Genomic DNA, 24,877 nt, shown 5'->3' on the forward strand with positions numbered 1-24,877 from the left:
CTTAGGGAGTAGAAATCCACGGGAGACGTATGTGTTGGGGGGGGAGAGTCTGATAGGTACGGGCGGAGAGAGGGATCTTGGGGTGATAGTATCTGAGGATTTGAAGGTGACGAAACAGTGTGACAAGGCGGTGGCTGTAGCTAGAAGGTTGTTAGGCTGTGTAGAGAGAGGTGTGACCAGCAGAAGAAAGGGGGTGTTGATGCCCCTGTATAAGTCGTTGGTGAGGCCCCACCTGGAGTATTGTGTTCAGTTTTGGAGGCCGTATCTTGTTAAGGATGTAAAAAGAATTGAAGTGGTGCAAAGAAAAGCTACGAGAATGGTATGGGATTTGCGTTACAAGACGTATGAGGAGAGACTTGCTGAACTAAACATGTATACTCTGGAGGAAAGGAGAAACAGGGGTGATATGATACAGACATTCAGATATTTGAAAGGTATTAATCTGCAAACAAACCTTTTCCGGAGATGCAAAGGCGGTAGAACGAGAGGACATGAAATGAGATTGAAGGGGGGAAGACTCTAGAAAAATGTCAGGAAGTATTTTTTCACGGAGAGAGTAGTGGATGCTTGGAATGCCCTCCCGCGGGAGGTGGTGGAGATGAAAACAGTAACGGAATTCAAACATGCATGGGATAAACATAAAGGAATCCTGTTCAGAAGGAATGGATCCTAAGGAGCTTAGCCGAGATTGGGTGGCAGAACCGGTAGCGGGAGGTGGAGATGGTGCTGGGCAGACTTATACGGTCTGTGCCAGAGCCGGTGGTGGGAGGCGGGACTGGTGGTTGGGAGGTGGGGATAGTGCTGGGCAGACTTATACGGTCTGTGCCCTGAAAAGGACAGGTACAAATCAAGGTAAGGTATACACAAAAAGTAGCACATGTGAGTTTATCTTGTTGGGCAGACTGGATGGACCGTGCAGGTCTTTTTCTGCCGTCATCTACTATGTTACTATAAAGGCGTTACTTCGACTACCCTATTTATTTATGACCCTGCCAGTCATGTCCCCATCCTGGGAGTTAGATGGAATACAGAGCTTTTTTTCTAAGTTTATTTGGGCAGGTCGGCGCCCGCAGATTGCTAAACATATTTTATAGTTGGGAAAAAAAGGTGGGGGACTGGCAGTGCCCAATGTATGTCATTACTATTATGCAGCACAGCTGCAAGCTCTTAGCTTGGCAAGCAAGGGAAGTTAAGCAATGGATAGTGCAGGAACAAGAAGGAGAGTATGATGTACCCTTGATACATCTACTACTACTACTACTTAACATTTCTAAAGCGCTACCCGGGTTACGCAGCGCTGTACAATTTAACAAAGAAGGACAGTCTCTGCTCAAAGGAGCTTACAATCTAAAGGACAAAAAGTGCAGTCAATCAAATTGGGGCAGTCTAGATTTCCTGAATGGAGGTATAATGGTTAGGTGCCGAAAGCGACATTGAAGAGGTGGGCTTTGAGCAAGGATTTGAAGATGGGCAGGGAGGGGGCTTGGTTTACTGAAGGATCATCATTTGGGTCTCTCTGCCACTTTTACTATTAACTGCAAGCATCAGAATTAATTAGGTAAAAGTAGAAAAAAATTGGTAAAATTATTACTTTGGTAAAAGTAAAAGTAACAAATTTTTCTTGTACTTCCTTACAAGTAAAAGTAACAAAACTTTTACTTAAGAACAGTAGCTAGTCTCTTGCATGAGTGTCATATGTATGACTACCTCTCATTTGGTGAGAAGCAGTGTTGTATAGTAACTAAGGGGTCCTTTTACAAAGGCGCACTAAACGCTAGAGAAATGCTTAGGCATAATTTTTTTCCACATGGATTTTTCAGGCACTATATATAGAATCTAGCTCTAAGCACAGCATGCCTAATGATTGCACTGGACAACACACAACCTTCATCCCTGCCGGCTCTCCACATATACCTCATTCGATCACTATACAACCTTGTATTTGTTATTAACCGACTGGGCAAACGCCTAACGGTACTATGTAAGCCACATTGAGCCTGCAAATAGGTGGGAAAATGTGGGATACAAATGCAACAAATAAATAAATCCATAGGAATATATGGATGTCTCTAGCATTTAGTGAGCACTAAAACTTAGCACGCACTAAAAACACTAGCGTGTCTTTGTAAAAGACCCCCTTAGTTACTATACAACACTGCTTCTTACCAAATGAGAGATAGTTATACATGTGACACTCAGTGCAAGAGACTGAATAGCCCCCATCTCACTGCTGGACTGCTACCTGCATTTTCACAATGATGGGCTGTTAATTAAGTTTACTAAGGGAGTAAGGGTATGTAAACTGAGCTGTAGGAGAACACTTCTGTCCCCATACTGTCAGATGACATCACCCACTTGTGCACCTGACTCAATCCTGTTTGTGAATGGAAAATATAATATATCAACATGTGTATCATAAAATCAGAGCAATCATTAATATACAGCAAATCCCCAAATCAGACTTACGTTCTTCCTCCTTAGGATCTAATTGTGTAACGCTGACTGACAAACGATCCACACGTTCTTGTAAAGAATTCACTCTGAAGGAAAAACTATGCGCCTCATTAAAAAGCTCCCCAAATATATCCTCAGCATATTTACCTGCATAAAAAGGAAGTTATGATATAAAATGCGGTAAAATGAGTTTCACACATCAATGTTCCCAAAATCATTAAATCTGAAACTTATCTTTTTTACTCAGCATTTTTATTACAGACATTATATTATTTAATACATAAGGTAATAAATTGAAGAGATTTAATCAATTGGCAATTTAATGCTACTGAAGAAATGAGTATATATTCCTAATACAGCCTTTGTCATGAAGAAGTCTATAGGTCAAAACATTTCCACTAGCAGTATATAATGTTCTCTCAGATGTCAGTATCTCTCAATATTTCCTGAGTACAGATGCAGCAATACATTTTATATGAATAATTTCTTAATACTTCAGGCACACCGAGCTTTCAGAAAAGCTAAGTGTGCTTGTTAATACATATTAAATGAACACTAAATTTGTGTTTATGCACTACTGCATTCTTTTGGAGGTTTTTTTGATCAATTATGAGTAATCTGGTGTGACACTAAGCATAGAAGCTCCTTTAGTCCGCAGACTGTTTCGACATCAATATTGGGAAGTGTTCCTTTCTACAGACACTTCTGAGGTCTTTTTCCTTCATTAATATTTTTTATATATTTCATTCTTCATGGTTTGGTTGAGTTTCCTCTTTTTGATTAACACTAAGCTTTAGTGTCTGGTGCCTCCTTATGTACACTCATATGTGGCAGTGGTGAATACTGGTTTCTAGGATTTTGTTTCACACCCTTCTCCTCCACCGCTAACTCCAGACTCCGTTCCTTTTATCTTGCTGCACCATATGCCTGGAATAGACTTCCTGAGCTGGTATGTCAAGCGCCATCTTTGGCCATCTTCAAATCTAAGCTAAAAGCCCACCTTTTTGATACTGCTTTTAACTCCTAACCCTTGTTCAGAACCCTTATTTTATCATCCTCACTGTAATATTCCCTTATCTCTTGTTTGTCCTGTTTGTCTGTCCTAATTAGATTGTAAGCTCTGTTGAGCAGGGACTGTCTCTTCATGTTCAAGTGTACAGCGCTGCGTACGTCTAGTAGCGCTACAGAAATGATAAGTAGTAGTAGTAGTACATTACTTATATTTAGTTTCATTGTTGGGCACAAGATTTACCACAAATGTATGGTATTCCGGCATTTCAGGTGAGGCATTTGCATGCCTCAACTCTTCAGCATTTTATGCTACCTCAGCACTGAGTCATCTGACACCACCCACATTCAAAGCATAAATGGACATTTTGATTGTCCCCCTAAATCCTACTAGTGATTTTATATTCTTCTGATACAGACATCTTTCTGTACAGATTATTGCAACAGAATCTATGTGGGCTGCAAAGACCAACTCATAAAAAAACTCCAGACCGCCCAAAACACAGCAGCCAGGCTGATTTTCAACAGAACACGCTTCGAAAGTGCAAAACCTCTTCGAGAAAAGTTACACTGGCTCCCAATCAAAGAACGGATCACCTTCAAAATCTGCACCTTAGTCCACAAAATCATATACGGCGTAGTCCCAGGATACATGACAGACCTCATAGACTTACCAATAAGAAACAAAGTCAGATCATCAAGATCCAACCTAAACCAACACTACCCAAATTGCAAAGGACTGAAATACAAAACAACTTACGCATCCGGCTTTCCTACATAAGCGCAAAACTATGGAATGGCCTCCCAAAAGCTGTGAAAACAAAGCACGACCACCTGAACTTCAGGAAAACACTAAAAACCAACCTCTTCAAACCGGCCTACCCCAACGACCCCACGTAAACCTCTTCACCCAGCAAAACAGCATGATTATAATCGTACTGGACAACACGCAATCTTCACCCCTTGTGACCCTCCACTTATAACTCATTCGATCACTATACAACCTTGTATCTTATCAACCGACTGGGCAAACGCCTTGACGGTACTATGTAAGCCACATTGAGCCTGCAAATAGGTGGGAAAATGTGGGGTACAAATGCAATAAATAAAATAAAATACAGAGTCCCAGCCTTTAGGAAACTTTGTTGTTTCATAATTCTGAAGAGTTCAGGAAACCAACTTCTGAGCAGTTTCTTGAACACAAAGAAATGATAAAACCACTCTTCCACGACTATGTGACTGCCCTATTTGTTATGCTGGTATTTGATTATGATGGAGCGTAACTTGCATGGAATGGCAGGTGCAGCTCTGGCTGCCTTACTGGGCACACTAGATGGACCATGCAGATCTTTATCTGTCGTCATATACTAAGGCACTCATTTCAAAAGACAAAAACATCTCAAAAATGGCACAAAGCACCAGATGGGCTTTTTTCATGGGAAGACATCCAAGTTGCAATTTTCAAAACTCAGATTTGAGATTGTTTTCCCTGCAGTTCGTCTGAATCACAAGGGGGCATGTTTTGGGCAGGATTTGGGCGGGCCCAGAATTTTGATGTTTTCCCACTATAATGAAACAAGATAAAAACATCTAGGGCAAAGATTGGGACATTTTTATCTGAACCTGTTTCAATTATGACAAAGTCACAAGAAGGTACCCTAATAGACCAGCTGACCATTGGAGAAATTAGGGCATGACCCCTCCTAAATCCCCCTGTGGTCATTGACCCTCTCCCACCCCCCAAAGATATGACAGTGACAGTAAATACCATGCTCTGTGACAGCTTCAGATATTATGGCTATAGAGCAGCAAGCAGGTCCCAGGAGTAGGCTAGTGGTCAGTGCACTGGACTGTAGAAAAAGGGAGTCAAGCCCATATCCCACTCTAGCTAGTTACTTGTGGTGGAAATTGTGAACCTTCCAAAACCCACAAAATACCAACTACACCTATAGACAGGAGACACCTGCAGACCTGAGGGCTTTTTGTAGTGGTGTACACTTAAGAACAGTAGGTTTTTAGGTTTTCCCGGAGGGCTCACAATACAAAATAAGGGTGTTAAGGTGGGATTTGTACCTGCCCAAAACATGCCCCCTTGTGATTCAGACGAACTGCAGGAAAAACTCTCTCAAATCTGAGTTTTGAAAATTGCAACTTGGATGTCTTCCCATGAAAAAAGCCCATCTGGCGCTTTGTGCCGCTTTTGAGATGTTTTTGTCTTTTGAAATGAGTGCCTTAGTATATGATGACAGATAAAGATCTGCATGGTCCATCTAGTGTGCCCAGTAAGGCAGCCAGAGCTGCACCTGCCACTCCATGCAAGTTACGCTCCATCATAATCAAATACCAGCATAACAAATAGGGCAGTCACATAGTCGTGGAAGAGTGGTTTTATCATTTCTTTGTGTTCAAGAAACTGCTCAGAAGTTGGTTTCCTGAACTCTTCAGAATTATGAAACAACAAAGTTTCCTAAAGGCTGGGACTCTGTATTTTATTTTATTTATTGCATTTGTACCCCACATTTTCCCACCTATTTGCAGGCTTTATATGAAGTCCACTTCACTGACTACTAAGCTGCCCTCTTCTCTGCTGGGATGTCTGTGTTGCCAGTTCACTAGGAATGGTGCCATATAGCCAGCCCAATGGCTTTTTGTTTGTGCATTTTTCTCTAGGACATTGTTGGACTCTCTCTTTTTTTTTTTAATGGTATCTAAAGAAATATACACTGAACACAAAAACATCTGGAAATTAGGAATTTTCAAAACAAAAAAATAGACATTTTTCTGGTTGGAAAATTGCTATGTTCAAGATGAGAATGTTATGCGTTTTCATCAAGACATCTACAATTGGACTTGGCCATCATATTGAAAATTCCCCTCCATGCTACCGTATTATGTTATTAAATCACATTAAGCAGTAATGGGAGGATTTAGCCTATACTACTGGTGCACGTCCAGCCCCTTGTGGCCTTGAGCAAGTTACTTAACCCTCCAAACCTCAGGAGAAGGCAATGGTAAACCACTCCTGCATCATTTTGAAACAAAATGTCTTTATTGAAGTGATATACTCTTATGCGAAGACTTTGAAGATTTAAAGCATTTACACACACACATACTTAAAAAAAAAAAAAGTTGGAAGGTTTTTTGCCGATGATGAATGAGTATGAGATCATTTTGATCTTTACAGCTCTGTGAATCTGTTTTGATCTACAGCTTGTTGAGGCTTTGTACTTCCTTCATTTTACACTTTCGTTATTTTTCAGCAGTGGATTTTTTTAAAGATTTTGTAGAACTCAGACAGACCCCCATCAAGTACTGAATAAATAACAACATACTTAAAACAGAAATATGTAGAAAAAAATACGAACATAAATACTTATATTCCACCCATATCTATAACTAGGCATATCTAAGATATACAGTGAAATATAAAGTATTAAAATCAAATGTTCTTCAATTCATATTCTTAAAAATATATTATGGTTTTAAGAACTTCTGACATTAAACTGAACCCCCAAGAAGCCAGATTCTGCTTATAAAGCAACACCAGAGAAAGAGAAAACAGTAATACATGGCACCTTGTATTATGAAAAATATAAAGATAGCAAGTGTAAATTTTTAAAAACTTGACATATTCCAAACACATAATAATATTAACAAACTAAAATAAAACAAAATAATGGACAATAAAGTGATACCTTTTTATTTAACTAACATAACACATTTTTCAGTTAGCTTTCAGAGGCCAATACCTCCTTTCTCTGATCTGGACAGTATGCTGCTGTTAAGGTATATTATCCTGATCTAAGGAAAGAGATTTTGGTCTACAAAAGCTAGTTAAAAAAAGTATTAAGTTGGTCCAATAAAAAGGTACTGCCTTATTTTCCAATTTTTGTTTTAGATTTTTTTTTATTAGAGTGGAATAACATTATGTTCAGTAATTTTGTTCTTTATAATCATCTAACATTTTGCCCAGCAAAGACATCAGGATCATTGGTGTATAATTTCCCAGATCACCTCTGGAACCCTTTTTAAAAACTGGACTTACAATGGCCACCCTCCACTCTTCTGGTACCATGCTTGATTTTAATAACAGATTTTCAGGCTAATTTTTTAGTTCAATCAGTACTCTGGGGCGTATACCATCTGCTCCAGACAATTTTCTACTCTTTAGTTCAGGGAGGGCAACCACGGTCCTCGAGCTCGAGGGCCACAACCCAGTCGAGTTGTCAAGATTTCCACAATGAATATGCATCAGAATGATTTCAATGCACTTCCTTCATTATATGCAAATAGAACTCTTAAGTATATAAGTATTGCCATACTGGGAAAGACCAAATGTCCATCAAGCCCACCATCCTGTTTCCAACATTGGCCAATCCAGGTCACAAATACTTGGCAAGATCTCCAAAAAGTACAAAACATTTTAAACTGCTTATCCCAGAAATAAGCAGAGGATTTTCCCCGTCCATTTAATAATGGTCTATGGACTTTTCCTTTAGGAAGCCGTCCAAATCTTTTTCAGACTCCACTAAGCTAACCGCCTTTACCACATTCTCTGGCAATGAATTCCCGAGTTTAATTACACGTTGAGCGAATAAAAGCTCTCTCTGATTTGTCTTAAATTTACTACTTTGTAGCTTCATTGCATGCCCCCTAGTCCTAGTATTTTTGGAAAACGTAAACAGACGCTTCATATCTACCCATTCAACTCCACTCATTATTTTATAGACCTCTAACATATCTCCCCTCAGCCGCTTTTTCTCCAAGCTGAAGAGCCCTAGCCGCTTTAGCCTTTCCTCATAGGGAAGTCATCCCATCCCCTTTATCATTTTCATCGCCCTTCTCTGCACCTTTTCTAATTCCACTATATCTTTTTTTGACTCATGCATATTCATTGTAGAAATCTTGAAAACTCAACTGAATTGCAGTCTTCGAGGACTGTGGTTGCCCACCCCTAATTAGTTTGTCAAATTGCCCCATTACATCTTCCTGGTTTACAGAGATTTGTTTTGGTTCCTCTAAACCATTAAATACCATTTCTGGTATAGGTATCTCCCCCACATCTTCCTCAGTGAAGACCAAAACAATTAATTCATTTAACTTACAGCTCGCAGACACCTGTGTAGTTCACTGTGGACTATTAACCATCAATAAATTAACAACTTGTTCAAACATTACAAAAAAATTATATAATCACAAATAGTCAACTTTAACTCACTTTACATTAGATACAACATATTTTCAAAAAACAAAATCTTTCTAAAACCTAGTTTCTATTTGCTGTAATCTCTAACTCTACAGAGTTCCAAATAGAAACAGCTCGATATGAAAATGAAGATGACAAAAGTTTTACAGACTTGATCATTTTCACAGAATAGTGTAATAATGCTAAATCGCACAATTCACAAGATTTATGACCCGATAGTAAGTGAACCAATTTGACCATATATGGTGGAGCTTCTCTATATAAAATTTTAAAAACCATGATACCTAATTTGAATTGAACCCTGGCCTACACTGGGACCCAGTGCAGTTCTAAGGCAAAAGTAGTCACTGAATCAAACCTACCTAATGAGTAGATCAATTAGATCCCAATATTTTGAACTACTTGTAAACACCTTATGGAAGGTTTAGTTCAACCAGAAAAAACAATATAGTAACAGTCCATTCTTGACAAGATCAAAGTTTGTATTATAAGCCTGGATGCCAGCTGAAACTACTTTATGATGGTACAAAGGTTTTTAAGTAGATAAAAAGATTTCTTAACAACTAAATTTATGTCGTTTTTCATAGTAAGAGAACTATCAATCTTAACCCCCAGAATTTCTGACAAGGTCTCAAAGGAAAATTGATCCAAGCTGTGGTAAAAATGGCCCTGTGCTAGCAGCAGTGCATTTTTTTTGCCGCATGCCAAGGCCTCTTTTACCGCAAAAGGGAACAAAGGCTGAAAAAAGAAACAGCCATGCGGTAAGTTTGCACTTGTTGAACGGTCATTTCAGGGTGGGGAGCACTTGCCGTATCCCAAGCTAACACAGACGTAAAGATACGGGAATACATTTTTGTAGTGCCGGAATGGCGCACACTGGAGGAGAAATTACTGCCAGGCCTCTGTGGTAGCCTAGCAGTAGTTACGGATTGGCACACGCCAACCCTTTAGTAAAAAGGGCCCCTTAGTCTGAGTATGCTCTATGGGATATACAACAGAGAAATCACAATGGTGTTTGGTACATTTTATGTCATTTTCCATTAGGTAGTAAACTTAAAATGAAGTAATTACGTTAAATAAAAATTAGTAAAGATAATAAAAACGGAGATGAAAGCTATTCCCACACTACTGCATTATCTAGAGGCAGCACACTTACAAATTCATTTTCTAGGTCCTTTAACATTTTTTTTTGCATTGTTTCATTTGCATTTCATGCTCTGTTGTAAGTTCACATGGGCAAAGTATCCTAACATTGTGTGGGGGAAAGAGCACCAGTGTTACAATTGCTGCCACTTCGTCTATCTTTTCACCAAGGAAAAATTGTGCCAAACAAATCTGATAGATTTCTTTGACTGAGTGACAAGAGAATTAGATAGTAGACATGCGCTAGATGAAGTCTACTTAGATTTCAAGTAAGGTCATGGAAACTCAGAGGGCTAAAGTTAGGATATAAAATGGTGAACTGGATTGGGAACTAGTTGACTCCGACAGTGAGGGTTTACTCAGAGGATAGAAAAGTAAGTAGTGGAGTGCCTCAGGGATCTGTACTGGGGCTGCTTCTATTCAACATTATTTGTGAGCAACACTGCTGAAGAGTTTATTTATTTATTTATTGCATTTGTATCCCACATTTTCCCACCTCTTTGCAGGCTCAATGTGGCTAACAATACATCATGAATAGTACATAAGTACATAAGTACATAAGTAGTGCCATACTGGGAAAGACCAAAGGTCCATCTAGCCCAGCATCCTGTCACCGACAGTGGCCAATCCAGGTCAAGGGCACCTGGCACGCTCCCCAAACGTAAAAACATTCCAGACAAGTTATACCTAAAAATGCGGAATTTTTCCAAGTCCATTTAATAGCGGTCTATGGACTTGTCCTTTAGGAATCTATCTAACCCCTTTTTAAACTCCGTCAAGCTAACCGCCCGTACCACGTTCTCCGGCAACGAATTCCAGAGTCTAATTACACGTTGGGTGAAGAAAAATTTTCTCCGATTCGTTTTAAATTTACCACACTGTAGCTTCAACTCATGCCCTCTAGTCCTAGTATTTTTGGATAGCGTGAACAGTCGCTTCACATCCACCCGATCCATTCCACTCATTATTTTATACACTTCTATCATATCTCCCCTCAGCCGTCTCTTCTCCAAGCTGAAAAGCCCTAGCCTTCTCAGCCTCTCTTCGTAGGAAAGTCGTCCCATCCCCACTATCATTTTCGTCGCCCTTCGCTGTACCTTTTCCAATTCTACTATATCTTTTTTGAGATACGGAGACCAGTACTGAACACAATACTCCAGGTGTGGAAGTATATAATAAAATAGAAATTTAGTATTATAGAAAGGATCTTGGATAAACATGATAATAAAAAAGCATGAGGTTTGTATCACAAGCTAATATTACAAGACAATACTGGATATATGTGGAGGGTTCACATTTGTTGATCTTTGTGGTATGCCTTGTTAAAGAGATGGATCTTCAGTAGGTTACGGAAGTTGATTAGTTGATTAGAAGGAAAAGTTTGCCTTTTTTGCAAGTGACATGAAAAATTACAACAGAGTGGATTCCCCAGAGGGAGTGGATAACATGAGACAAGATGTACAAAAATTTGAAGAATGGTTGAATGTTTGGTTGCTAAAATTAAAATGCAAAAGAAGTGCAAAGTGATGCAGTTGGGGTGCAGACATCCGTAGTATCAGCTAGGGAGTGAGAGACTGACATGCATAGATAAGACCTAGGGGTGACAGCGTCCAAGGATGTCAAGGCAGAAAACAATGTGACAATGTGGTTGCTAACCAACCAGATTACCGGATAACACTGCATGAATATGACAAATGACAGAACTGAACTAAGCTTCCGTCACCCAAATCATCCCAAACACTTAACATGCTTATCTGAGGCAACTATAAAACACATACAGCCTGTTAATCTCATTGTTCTATGTAAATTATAACCAATTTACTCCAGACTCCTGTAAGCCACATTGAACCTACCAATAGGTGGGAGGGAAGGAAGGAAGGAAAGAAAGAAATCAATCAAGCTAGGCTGCATAGAGAGGCATAACCAGCAGCAGAAGAGTTGTTCATGCCCCTGTACAAGTTGTTGGTGAGGCCCCACTTGAGTATTGTGTCCAGTTTTGGAGGCCGCATCTCTTCAAGGACATAAAAAGATTTGAGGCAGTTCAGAGGAAGGCAACAAAAATGGTACAGGGTTTGTGCTTGAAAACTATTAATATACAAACAAATTTCTTCCAGAGATAGGGGCAGTATAACTAGAGGACATGAATGGAAGTTGAAGAGAGGGAGACTTAGGAGTAAGGTCAGGAAATACTTTTTTCAGAGAGAGGATAGTGGATCCCTGGAATGCCCTTCCAGGAGAGGTGATAAGAATCAAAAACAGTGAACAAATTCAAAAATGCATGGGATAGACACAGGGGGTGCCTAAATAGAAAGTTGATAGAAATGTAACATAGCTGTTGAGGTGTTATGTTGGGCAAGAGTAGATGTAGCAGGAACTAAAGTTAAAGCTAGACGGACTTCTATGGTCTGTGTCCCACAAATGGCAAAAGACTGAAGAAGATTTACCAAATCCAGGATGGGGGAACTAAGGGTGATGTTGGACAGAACTGCTTATCCTATATAATAATTTGCACCTCCGTCTGGATGCCTGGGTTCGTAACACACTTCCCATTGGTCCGCCCTGGTGATGACGTCAGAAGGCGTACCAATGGGAAGTGATAGGGAAGGGAAGCCAGCACCAGCCAGCGGAGGTGAGTAGACAATTGCCCCCCCCCCCCCCCCCCCCCCCCCGTCCTCCCTTTCGACTTGCAGGACCCCCTCCCCTTCGAGTTGCAGGACGCCCCCCCTCCCCTTCAAGTTGCAGGACGCCCCCTCCCTCCCTCTGAGTTCAACACCCCCGCGCCTCCCTCTCTCGATCTCTGTCCCCTCCAAGTGCAAGCACGACCTGTCCTCCGGCAGCCCCTCGCCTTCCCGCGTGCCAGCTCTAATTTAAAAATTCTTACCTCGGGGTCCGGCGTCAGCACTGAAGGTGAGCGGCGCTTCAGACTGCCTTCCCATCTGTCTCAGCACTGCCTCTGTTCCCGCCCTTCCGGAAACAGGAAATGAGGGTAGGACCAGAGGCAGAGCTGAGACAGCTGGGAAGGCAGTCTGAAGCCTTCAATGCTGACGCCGGACTCCGAGGTAAGAATTTTTAAATTAGAGCCGGCACGCAGGAAGGTGAGGGGCTGTCGGAGGACAGGTCGTGCTTGCACTCAGAGGGGAGAGAGAGGGTGGAAGGCGCGGGGGTCTGGAACTCGGAGGAGAGGGGGGGCATGGAACTCGAAGGGAGGGAAGGGGGCGTCCTGCAATTTGAAGGGGAGGGGGGCGTCCTACAACTTGAAGGGGAGGGGGCATGGAACTCGGAGAGGGGGAGGAGGGGGGCCTGGAACTTGGAGGGAGGACAGGGGAAGGAAGGGGGATAATTCTCTACTCACCTCCAACGTTCTGTGGCTGGCTGGTGCTGGCTTCCCTTCCCTCTCACTGATCCTCCCTCTGATGTCATCACCAGGGCGGACCAATGGGAAGTGTGTTATGAACCCAGGCATCCAGACAGAGGTGCAAATTATTATAAAGGATTGTTTTAAGGATGCTTTTATTACCAAAACTGCGTTTCGTACCTTCATTCTACTGCAGTGCTGTCTATGTTTTAATCTAATCAATTTGGTTCCATTGTACCTGGTGACTAATTTTATGTATTTATTTATTTATTTGTAGCATTTGTATCCCACATTTTCCCACCTATTTGCAGGCTCAATGTGGCTTACTGTACATTTGCCGTAATGGCGGTTGCCATTTCCGGTTAACAGAATTACAATTGGTATTGCATTAAGGAGCATACATACATGGTAATATTCATGGTGTATACATGCATGGTAGCATATATGGGACATAGTGTATATGGAATAAATCGTGATATATATATATATATATATATATATATATATATATATATATATATATATATATCACAAAAAAACGTTCTTCCTTTAAAATATTTAATTTCTTTTATTACAATACATATATCATATAAAACCACTTATACTGTGTAAGTTCCGGAACTTGCCCAGTCACACCCTTCACTTCACCACCCATTCACTTAAACCTTGTGTGGGCACATTTCTATATATCCATAATCTGTGTACATGGAATTTACATACTGTTTCCAGACTTTAAGCACCTTCTAACTCTTCACACCTTCTCTCTTTTGTTCCTCATTTAAGTTGCTGAGACGCTCACAGAGGGTCCTGTGCTGGACTCATGATTCCTAAGGGAAATGTTCCTTGAAGAAGGAGTGTTCGAAATGCGGTCTCGCATCGAGGAACAAAAGAGAGAAGGTGTGAAGAGTTAGAAGGTGCTTAAAGTCTGGAAACAGTATGTAAATTCCAGGAAGCCCTTGACACACTGCACTGATTCACTCTGCTGAACTAACACTACTCCAAGAAGAGTGCTGGAGAGACTTTGTTGTGAACACTGTGCTCCTGCTTGATGTGATTTAGAAGATTTTTATGATTTATAAGGACTATAATTTGAACCTTTAAGGACGATATCTAAGACACAAGTGGAAGATTTGAAATTGAGGAAACAACAATTGGGAAGCATGTACACAGATTATGGATATATAGAAATGTGCCCACACAAGGTTTAAGTGAATGGGTGGTGAAGTGAAGGGTGTGACTGGGCAAGTTCCGGAACTTACACAGTATAAGTGGTTTTATGTGATATATGTATTGTAATGAAAGAAATTAAATATTTTAAAGGAAGAATGTTTTTTTGTGATATAGTTTTGGGATCTGTTCTTCTAGTTTAAATATTTATCCCCAGTAATATATAATATATATATATATATATACCATGTGATACATATATGGTAAAGAATAAATTGTGGTAGTGCAAGAAGATTCCTGAGTAATAGGTTAGATTGTAACAGACATTAGTTCATCGTCTATTGAGAAGTTCTGTTGAGCATAAGGATAGAGAGGTAGTGTTTGATCATTAATAGCAAAGAGGTTGAACAGTCAAGTGATAGAAGTTCGCATTTGTATAGATCGTGTATAATGTTAGTATTTAGTATTTAAGCTGGATGTTTGTGGTAGGCCTTCTTGAAAAGGTCTGTTTTCAGAAGTCTTCGGAAGATGGTTAGGTCTGTGTGCCTTTAAAGGTGGGGCAGCTCTGTAGAGACTTGGTAAATCCTGAAAAGAGAACACTTTTGCTTTGGCGTGCTGCTAGACAGCTAAGTTTTGAATATTTGGATTATTGTTTTGGTTTGATACATAGATTCTAATCTGCTCTTACCTGTGGTCCTTCTATTAATATCTCCTTAATAATCTGTTGACCATCTATACTATAAAGAAAAAAAATCTCTCTCTTTCCTTTCACTGGCTTCTATAAGTAGCAATATCTCTGTCTTCATCCTTCATACTTAAAAGCATCATGAGACATTTATCTGAAACGGAAGCACTAGATGAAATGAGACTCTAGCGATGGCTTTGCAATAAAATGCAGAAAATCCTCCAATGAAGCGTGTTTGGTGACGTGGGTGACTGTCAAGAACTTCCATTTCAGATAAAGTACCTCACGATGCTTTAACAATTGTGGACAATGAAAAATATATCATATAAAAGGAAAAAGATTAAAAAAAATAGAAATAAGTATACCATTAAAGTTTTTTGTTTGGGGGTTTCTGAACCAGTAATTGAGTTCAAGCTAAAAATGTTATGTTTAGCCACATTGCACAGTGGCAGTTAAAACTTCTTGCGCTGTCTGAGGTCCTTTTTTCCCCTCAATGTCGTGGATCTGTGTGGTTCTCTGTATGTTTTAGTTGTGTACTTTACACGTTGAGAGACCTTTTAGCCACTTTTTTTGCTACTTAGTTTCTTTCCTGTCATGTTGAAGAAGTTCCTTCTCAATGTTTTCTGTACATTTGATTTTGTTCTGAAACGCTGTGCTCTGAATAAGTCCAGCTGCATAGCAAATTTAACAACAGAACAACAAAACAGGAGAAGACACTGCAGTATGAACACAGCAAAAAACAGCAGAGGTGGTCCAAAGAAGGCAAAGACAATCACTACTTTGCTTCATTTCTTTGAAGATGTGAATAAACATGTGGATAAAGGTGAGCCAGCTGATGTAGTGTATCTAGATTTTCAGAAAGCTTTCATAAAGTTCCTCATGAGAGACTCCTGAGAAAATCAGAGAGTCATGGAATACGAGGCAAGGTTCTGATTTGGATTAGGATTTGGACAGAAAACAGAGGGTAGGGTTAAATAGTCATTTCTCTCAATGGAAGAGGGTGAACAGTGGAATGCTGCAGGGATCTGTACCGGGACTGGTGCTATTTAACATATTTATAAATAATATGGAAATCAGAACGTTGAGTGAGGTGATTAAATTTGCAGATGACACAAAACAATTCAAGGTTGTTAAAACACGTGCGGACTATGAAATATTGCAGGAAGACCTTATGAAATTGGAAGAATAAACCGAATCATAGTTACCTGATGCTAGGGTCCACCTTGGGGGTCAAAACTCAAGAAAAAGATCTAGGTGTTGTTGTAGATAATACACTGAAATCTTCTGCTCAGTGTACGGCAGCGGCCAAAAAAACAAACAGGATAGAAACATGACAGCAAATAAGGGCCAAAGAGCCTGTACAGTCTGCCCCTCCCAGTAGCCACTAACTCCTCTTTTTCCAAGAGATCACACCTGCCTGCCACACGCTTTCTTAAATTCTGACACAGTTCTCGTCTCCATGACCTCCACCGGGAGGCAATTCCACGTATCCACCACCCTTTCCGTGAAAGAGTATTTCCTTAGATTCCTACTAAGCCTATTTCCTCTTAACTTCATCCTACGTCCTCTCATTCCAGAGTTTTCCTTCATTTGAAAAAGGCTCACCTTCTGCACATTAACGCTACTGAGGTATTTAAATGTCTTTAACATATCCCCTCTCTCCCGTCTCTCTTCTAGCGTGCATATGTTGGGGTTCATGAGCCTGTCCCTATATGTTTTATGACAGAGACAAATTACCAATTTTGTAGCCACCCTCTGGACCAACTCCATCCTGTTTATATCTTTCCGTACGTGTTTTCTCCAGAATTGCACACAGTACTCTAAATGGGGTCTCACCAGAGACTTATACAAGGGCACTATCACTTCTTTTTTTCTTGCTGGTCATCCCTCTCTTTATGCATCCAAGCATCCTTCTGGCTTTGACAGTCACCTCTTCTACCTGTTTGGCCCCCTTAAGATCATCAGACATAATCACCCCCAAGTCCTTCTTTCGTACACAGAAGCAATTCACCCCCTATATTGTACTGTGTCCTCGGATTCTTGTAACCCAAGCGCATGACCCTGCATTTCTTAGCATTAAATCTTTATTGCCAATTATTGGACCATTCTTTAAGCTTCGACAGATCCTTCCTCATGCTATCTACACTCTCTGGGATGTCCACCCTGTTACAGAGTTTGGTATTATCCGCAAAGAGACAAACCTCACCAGATAGCCTATACGCAATATCACTCACAAAGATGTTGAAAAGAGCCGGCCCGAAGACTAACCCCTACGGTACACCACTGATAACATCCCTTTCCTCAGAGCAAGCTCTATTTCCACTATCCTCTGTCTCCTCCCACTCAGCCAGTTTTTAACCCAGTCACTTTCAGGCTTATTTTCGAAAGAGAAGGACGCCCATCTTTCAGCACAAATCAGAAGATGGGCGTCATTCTCACAGGGTTGCCCAAATCTGTAAAATCAAAAGCTGATTTTGGGCATCCCCAATTGCTTTCTGTCGCGGGGACGACCAAAGTTCACGGGGGCGTGTTGGAGGTGTAGCAAAGGCAGGACTTGGGCATGCCTAACACATGGGCATCCTCAACCCATAATGGAAAAAAATGGGCGTCCCTAACGAGCACTTTGACGACTTTACCTGGTCCTGTTTTTCTTACGACGAAGCCACAAAAAGGTGCCTGAACTGACCAGACGACGACCGGAGAGAATCAGGGATCACCTCCCCTTACTCCCCCCCCCCCCCCCTGGTGGTCACTAACCCCCTCCCACCCTCAAAAAAAACATCTTTAAAAATATTTTGTGCCAGCCTCAAATGTCATACTCAGGTCCATCACAGCAGTATGCAGGTCCCTGGAGCAGTTTTAGTGGGTGCAGTGCATTTCAGGCAGGCAGACCCAGGCCCATCCCCCCCTACCTGTTACACTTGTGGTGGTAAATGTGAGCCCTCCAAAACCCACCACAAACCCACTGTACCCACATGTAGGTGCCCCCCTTCACCCGTAAGGGCTATGGTAGTGGTGTACAGTGGTGGGTAGTGGGTTTTAGGGGGCTCAGCACACAAGGTAAGGGAGCTATGTTCCTGGGAGCAATTTCTGAAGTCCACTGCAGTGCCCCCAAGGGTGCCCAGTTGGTGTCCTGGCATGTCAGGGGGACCAGAGCACTACAAATGCTGGCTACTCCCATGATCAAAGGGCTTGCATTTGGTCGTTTCTGAGATGGGCGTCCTTAGTTTCCATTATCAGCGAAAATCAGAAACGACCAAGTCTAGGGACGACCATCTTTAAGGACGACCTAAATTTCAAGATTTGGCATCCCCATCCGTATTATCGAAATGAAAGATGGACATCCATCTTGTTTTGATAATACGGGTTTCCCCGCCCCTCCACCGGGACGTTTTGCGAGGACGTCCTCAGCAAAACTTGGGAATCCCTTTCGATTATGCCCCTCCACATGTCCTATACCGAGAGCACTCAGTTTATTATCAGCTGCCTTTGTGGAATCATGTGAAATGCTTTGCTAAAATCCAACTACACCACATCCAGCGTCCATGCCATGGCCAACTGATTGGTCACTCAGTCAAAGAAATCTATCAGATTCGTCTGACATGACCTGCCTCTAGTGAAGCCATGCTGCCTCAGTTCCTGCAGCCCATTTGGATCTAGAAACCTCATGATGCTCTGCTTTAGAAGCGTTTCCATTAGGTTACTCACCACCGAGGTCAGACTGACAGGTTTGTAATTCTCAACCTACTCCTTATTTCCGCTCTTGTGTAGAAGGACCACCTCTGCCCTTCTCCAGTCCTCAGGGACCACTCCAGACTCTAAGGAAGCTTTGAAGAGATCAGACAGCGGAGCCACCAGAACCTCTCCTTGAGTACCCTCAGATGTATCCCATCAGGCCCCATCGCTTTGTCTACTTGTAGTTTAGTTAGTTCCTCACGAGCACAGTCTTCTGAGAATTGGTCTCAGTCTACCGCACACCCATCACCATTTGTATTTGTTTTCTGTGGTCCTACTCCCGGCCTTTCATCCATGAATGCAGAACAGAAATAACTGTTAAGCAGTTTAGCTTTATCCTTATTATTCCTCCCCCTCAGCTTTGAGTCTCACGATGCTATTATTAGGAAAGGGATGGTGAATAAGACCGAAAATACTATAATGCCTCTCTATCGCTCCATGGTGCGCATTGAGTATTACGTTCAGTTCTGGTCGCCGTATCTCAAAAAACATATATCAGAATTAGGAAAGGTTCAAGGAAGAGTGACCAAAATGATAAAAGGGGATGGGACTCCTCTCATATACGGAAAGAGGTTAGGGCTCTTTAGCTTGGAAAAGAGACAGATGAGGGGAGATATGATTGAGGTCTACAAAATCCTGAGTGGTGTAGAACGAGTAGAAGTAAATCGATTTTTTACTCGTTCCAAAAGTACAAAGACTAGGGGACACTCAAGGAAGGTACATGGAATTAATATCCAAGAGGAAATATTTTTTTCACTCAACGAATAATTAAGCTCTTGAACTCCTTGCCAAAGGATATGATAACAGTGGTTAGCGTATCTGGGTTTTAAAAAGGTTTGGACAAGTTCCTGGAAGAAAAGTCCATAGTCTGCTACTGAGATAGACATGAGGAAGCCACTGTTTGCGTCCTGGGATTGGTAGAATGGGTGAACTTTGGACTCTGCGACTACTACATCCCTCCAGAAGTTGCCAAGGGTGAGTGATTTTTTTTCTTCTGGGATGCATAGGAGAAATGGCCACTGCCAAAAGTATCCTTGCTCGCTCCTAGCAATATGCTCTGACAGGAACCACTGATGATGATGCCAAACAGATGAAGTCCTTCAACATCTGGATGATAGGGATCAGTCATGCTGAATCAGATTTTATAATCAGTTTTGCCATTTTTTACTTTTTTTTTTTTTTAAATCAATCTCATTTTTATTTAACTTGATGTCCAAATGAGGTTTATCAACTCTAAAGTCCCATTTTCAACGTCCTCACACTTTTTTGGAATACATTACCTGTATTTTATAGCCCCTTTGTACTTTTTTAAAGTTTTTTTTTTTTTTTTAAGGATTTCAAATTGTTATTTTATTTTACTCTACACTGTAGAATATAGTACTGCACTACAGAATGAATGATTCTACAGCCTGGACGCTGCCCTTTCCAGCAATAAGGAATCCTAGTAAATCTTACTCTCAACATAAACATACCAGGACAAATTATACTTAAACACCCTTCTTGCCTAATACTGACTCTGCCTTCCTGAAATATAAAATGTATCGTTCATAACAAAAAAAAAGTACTCTTTTGTGTATATGAAACAGGCTTTATGTGGAAAAAGTAGTAAAATAGTTTTTTTTTTAAGTTTAAGGAGACCGTTTTCCAAGAAAGTGACCCTTGATCCCTGCTGACAACATATAAACTAGCTGTTGTTACGACATGGCAACCTTTTCGCCATCCTAACTTTATGCACTTACTTAGCCAGTTCACAGACCAAATATTGCTGCTAACCAGCTGTGGCTCTGCCCAAACTCTGCCCCTGGACTGTCCTAACTTAACTGGCTAGGGAATAGCTAGTTAACGACGATATTCAGCAGCACTACACGGTTAAATGCCGCTCAACGGCTGGCCGGTTCAGCAGGGTTTAACCAGGCAGAAGGCTTTCTTGCTCAGTAAAACACATTTGACTATCTATCCCTTTATGTTTGGGAGGCGATAGAAAACCCTTTTTTTTTTTTTTTAATTAGAAGGTACTTCACCTCCATTCGACATCTACGAGACTTGCTCCCTAGACAGATGGTACAGGCCTAGTTAAAAACTCCGTGCCAATTAGTAGAGGAACCAATTTAATGATTTGGTTGAAGAACACAGTATAGCACAGACAGATTATTTCAACTACCTCCAAATTAAAGATAATGCAACATAGGACACCGGGGGAACTTAAGGGGGATGAGAGTAATTTAGTGCATGCTTTTCAGAGAGGGAGCAGGAGGGGTGGGGTCTCCAGATTATACAGAGCATTGCGGCCCAATATAGCCCAAAACTCAAATTTATGACAAGATGGGAGCATGATCAAGGTGGAATTTCAACAGAATAAAAGTGGAGTAATGTTTATCAAAGCTTATTTAGGATCTTGGTATCTAGTGACTTGTCTGAAAATGGCTACAAGATATAATATCAATGGTACTGTACACCAGAGAGGTTATGATGGATTTTGGAAACTGGCACCGATCAGTTTTGGAGGGATTGTTGCTAGAGGGGTACCTTTAATACTGTGTGGTGGGCATGCTCAAAAATTCAAGATTATTGGCAGAGGACATAGGAGCAGACTTGACAGTAGTAAATAATTACAGACCTGTAGCTGGCATCCCCTGGATTGCTAAACTTTTGGAGTGTATAGTAAATTTACAATTTCCAGATTAACTTCAGTCATGTATCTGTTTACATAAATTTCAACATGGGTTTTGTCCATCCTGTAACGTGGAATCTTTACTTATTACTTCAGTGACAGAGGTAAAGCAATTATTAGCAGCAGGAAAGAGAGTCATTTCATTACAATTTGACATTTCAGTAGCGTTTGATGCCATGGACCAATTGGTTAAGTGAAATGGGTATTACAGGCAGAGTGTTTGACTGGTTTGCTGCTATTTTGACAAATTTTACATATAGTGCCATTAAAAATGGAGAAGAATGAAAGAGTTGGTTATCATTTTGTGGGCTTCCACAGGGCTCTCCCCTGTCCCCACAACTTTTTATCAAGAAAGCAGGCAACTAATAAAAATCAACACATCTACGGCCGACACCGAACCTTGCTATTCAATCCAACTGGGGTATGTAAACGCCAGATCAGTAGTAAATAAAACAGAGATTATAACAGACTGGATCACCACAGACAACCTTGACCTCTTATTCATCACCGAAACCTGGATCAACGACCATAAAGATCCCATAATCCTAGATCTATGCCCACCAGGATACAAAATTACCCACTGGACAAGAAACAGAAAAAGAGGAGGTGGAATAGCCATAATATGCAAATCTGAGTTCACCATCACAACCACAGCTGAATCCATTCTACCACAACTTGAAATTGCCTCGGTAAGAATCAATCACCCAAACTTACAGGAACACCTTAACGCAATCCTATTCTACAGACTGCCAGGCAACTGGCAAGACTCCCAAACACACTTAATGGACTTCATCTTGAACACATTTGTCTCTACTCAAACCTTATCATAATAGGCGATATCAATCTGCACCTTGAAGATCTCATCTTAACAAGGGCCCAAGAATGCAAAGAATTCCTACAACTATGGGATCTCCACGTACCAAATACACAACCAACTCACACTAGACATTTTCACATATAAATTCGATACAGACTCAAACCTTAAACTAACAGATACAAGATGGATACCTGCACCATGGTCAGACCACTATAAAGGCATACATCTCCCTCCAATGGCGAACGAAAGATACAATTAAAAAACAAGAACGAAAAACCTACACCACGAGAGGAAAAATAGACCCGGCAATGTTCTGGCAACAGATCTACCACGACGGATGGACAATAAAGACAGACACAAACCAATTCCTCCTACAATGGGACGATAGATGCAGAACAATATTAGACAACATTGCCCCAACTCAAACCAGAACCTCACACAGGCAGAATTCAACACCATGGTTCAATGATGAACTGAAAAAAAACTTAAAACACAAGTTAGAAGATTAGAACGTGCATGGATTAAGAAGAAAGACGACCTCACACTTAACGCCTGGAAACAACTTCAAAGAAAATATAAATATACCATAAGACAAACTAAAAGATTATTTTACAAAACTGAAATTGGACCGAACTACAAAGACACACATAAACTCTTCCAACTCGTGAATAAACTACTAGATATCACACCAATCACAACCAACAGCAAAGATACACCAGGAGCAGATAAACTCGCGAAATACTTCAATGAGAAAATCATACAATTGCGACTTAAAATACCAGTCAGCACCACCGATCACACCGCATTCCTTGACTGTCTAGATCCAGACCCTGGTGTATACCCAGCAGACAGAATCTGGACCAACTTCGAGATATTATTGGAAGATCTTATCTCCCAAACGCTCAAAAGATTCGCAAAATCTCATTGCAAATTAGACATATGCCCAAACAACCTTATGACATCAGCCCCTCAACAATTTTTAACAGACCTCACGAATCATGTGAACTATAAGTTACAAAATGGACTATTCCCAAAGGAGAAAGGAAACATTCTACTCACCCCTATACCCAAAGACGCAAAGAAGAGCGCTAGTGAACTAACCAACTACAGGTCAGTAGCATCCATTCCTTCAATAACCAAACTTACGGAAGGTATGGTAACCAAACAACTCACAAACTATTTAAACAAATTTTCAATATTACACGACTCCCAGTCAGGATTCCGGTCTAACCACAGTATGGAAACGGTACTAGTTACTCTTATGAATAAATTTAAACAAATGATTGCAACTGGCAAGAACATACTACTTCTACAATTCCATATGTCTAGCGCCTTCGACATGGTTGATCACGGAATACTACTTCGGAATTGGAGGCAACGTTCTCAGTTGGTTCAAGGGATTCCTAACCACACGATCATACCAAGTGACATCTAATTCGATTACATCAGCTACATGGATAACTGAATGTGGAGTTCCACAGGGATCCCGCCTCTCACCGACCTTATTCAACTTAAAGATGATACCCTTGGCGAAACTACTATCAAACCAAAACCTTAACCCATACATATACGCAGACGATGTAACGATCTACATCCCATTTAAACAAGATTTAAAGGACATTTCCAATGACATCAACCAAAGCCTACACATCATGCACACATGGGCGGACCGCATTTCAACTGAAACTCAATGCAGAAAAAAACCAGTGCCTAATATTCACCTCGCAACACAACAACAACAAATTCACCACCATTAACACACCAAAATTGAATCTTCCAATTTCGGACACCCTGAAAATTCTTAGTCACCATTGATCGACACCTGAGAGTCACGCGAAAAACACAACCAAGAAGATGTTCCACTCAATGTGGAAATTAAAAAGAGTAAGACCTTTCTTCCCAAGGACTGTCTTCCGCAATCTGGTACAATCAATGGTACTCAGTCATCTAGATTACTGCAATGCACTTTACACTGGCTGCAAAGAGCAAATAATCAAGAAACTTCAGACAGCTCAGAATACTGTAGCTAGACTCATATTCGGCAAATCAAAATATGAAAGTGCTAAACCCCTATGAGAAAAGCTATACTGGCTCCCACTCAAAGAACGCATCGCGTTCAAAATATGCACCCTAGTTCACAAAATCATTCACGGACACGCCCCGGCATACATGTCAGACCTGATAGACTTACCACCCAGGAATACAAAAATATCATCCCGTACATTCCTTAATCTTCACTTCCCCAACTGTAAAGGTCTAAAATACAAACTAATGCATGCATCAACCTTTTCCTACTTGAGCACACAATTCTGGAATGCGCTGCCGCACAACTTAAAAATGCTCTATGAACTAACTAACTTCCGCAAACTACTGAAGACCCATCTCTTTAACAAGGCATACCACAAAGATCAACAAATATGAACTCTTATACAAATACCCAGAACTGCCTTATAATTTATGCTTGTTAAACTACTAATATGTCTTATCATTATCATGTTATCAAGATCCTTCTGTATGCTAAACATATATTTTCTTAAATGTTTCCACTATTCATGATGTATTGTAAGCCACATTGAGCCTGCAAAGAGGTGGGAAAATGTGGGATACAAATGCAATAAATAAATAAATATTTGGCT

General features: G+C 40.8%; 1 protein-coding gene across 2 annotated transcripts in view; it reads right to left on the reverse strand.

Annotated features, from left to right (window-relative positions):
* WASF1 (WASP family member 1) overlaps positions 1-24,877 on the reverse strand; it is a 576,737-nt gene that overhangs the window by 81,265 nt on the left and 470,595 nt on the right. For both annotated transcript variants that reach the window (XM_030199198.1, XM_030199199.1), the window contains exon 3: positions 2,467-2,601. In XM_030199198.1, coding sequence (XP_030055058.1) covers positions 2,467-2,601 — 135 coding nt within the window. The remainder of the gene's footprint in view (positions 1-2,466; positions 2,602-24,877) is intronic.

The sequence above is a fragment of the Microcaecilia unicolor genome, chromosome 3 (assembly GCF_901765095.1).
Source record: "Microcaecilia unicolor chromosome 3, aMicUni1.1, whole genome shotgun sequence".
NCBI lineage: Eukaryota > Metazoa > Chordata > Amphibia > Gymnophiona > Siphonopidae > Microcaecilia > Microcaecilia unicolor.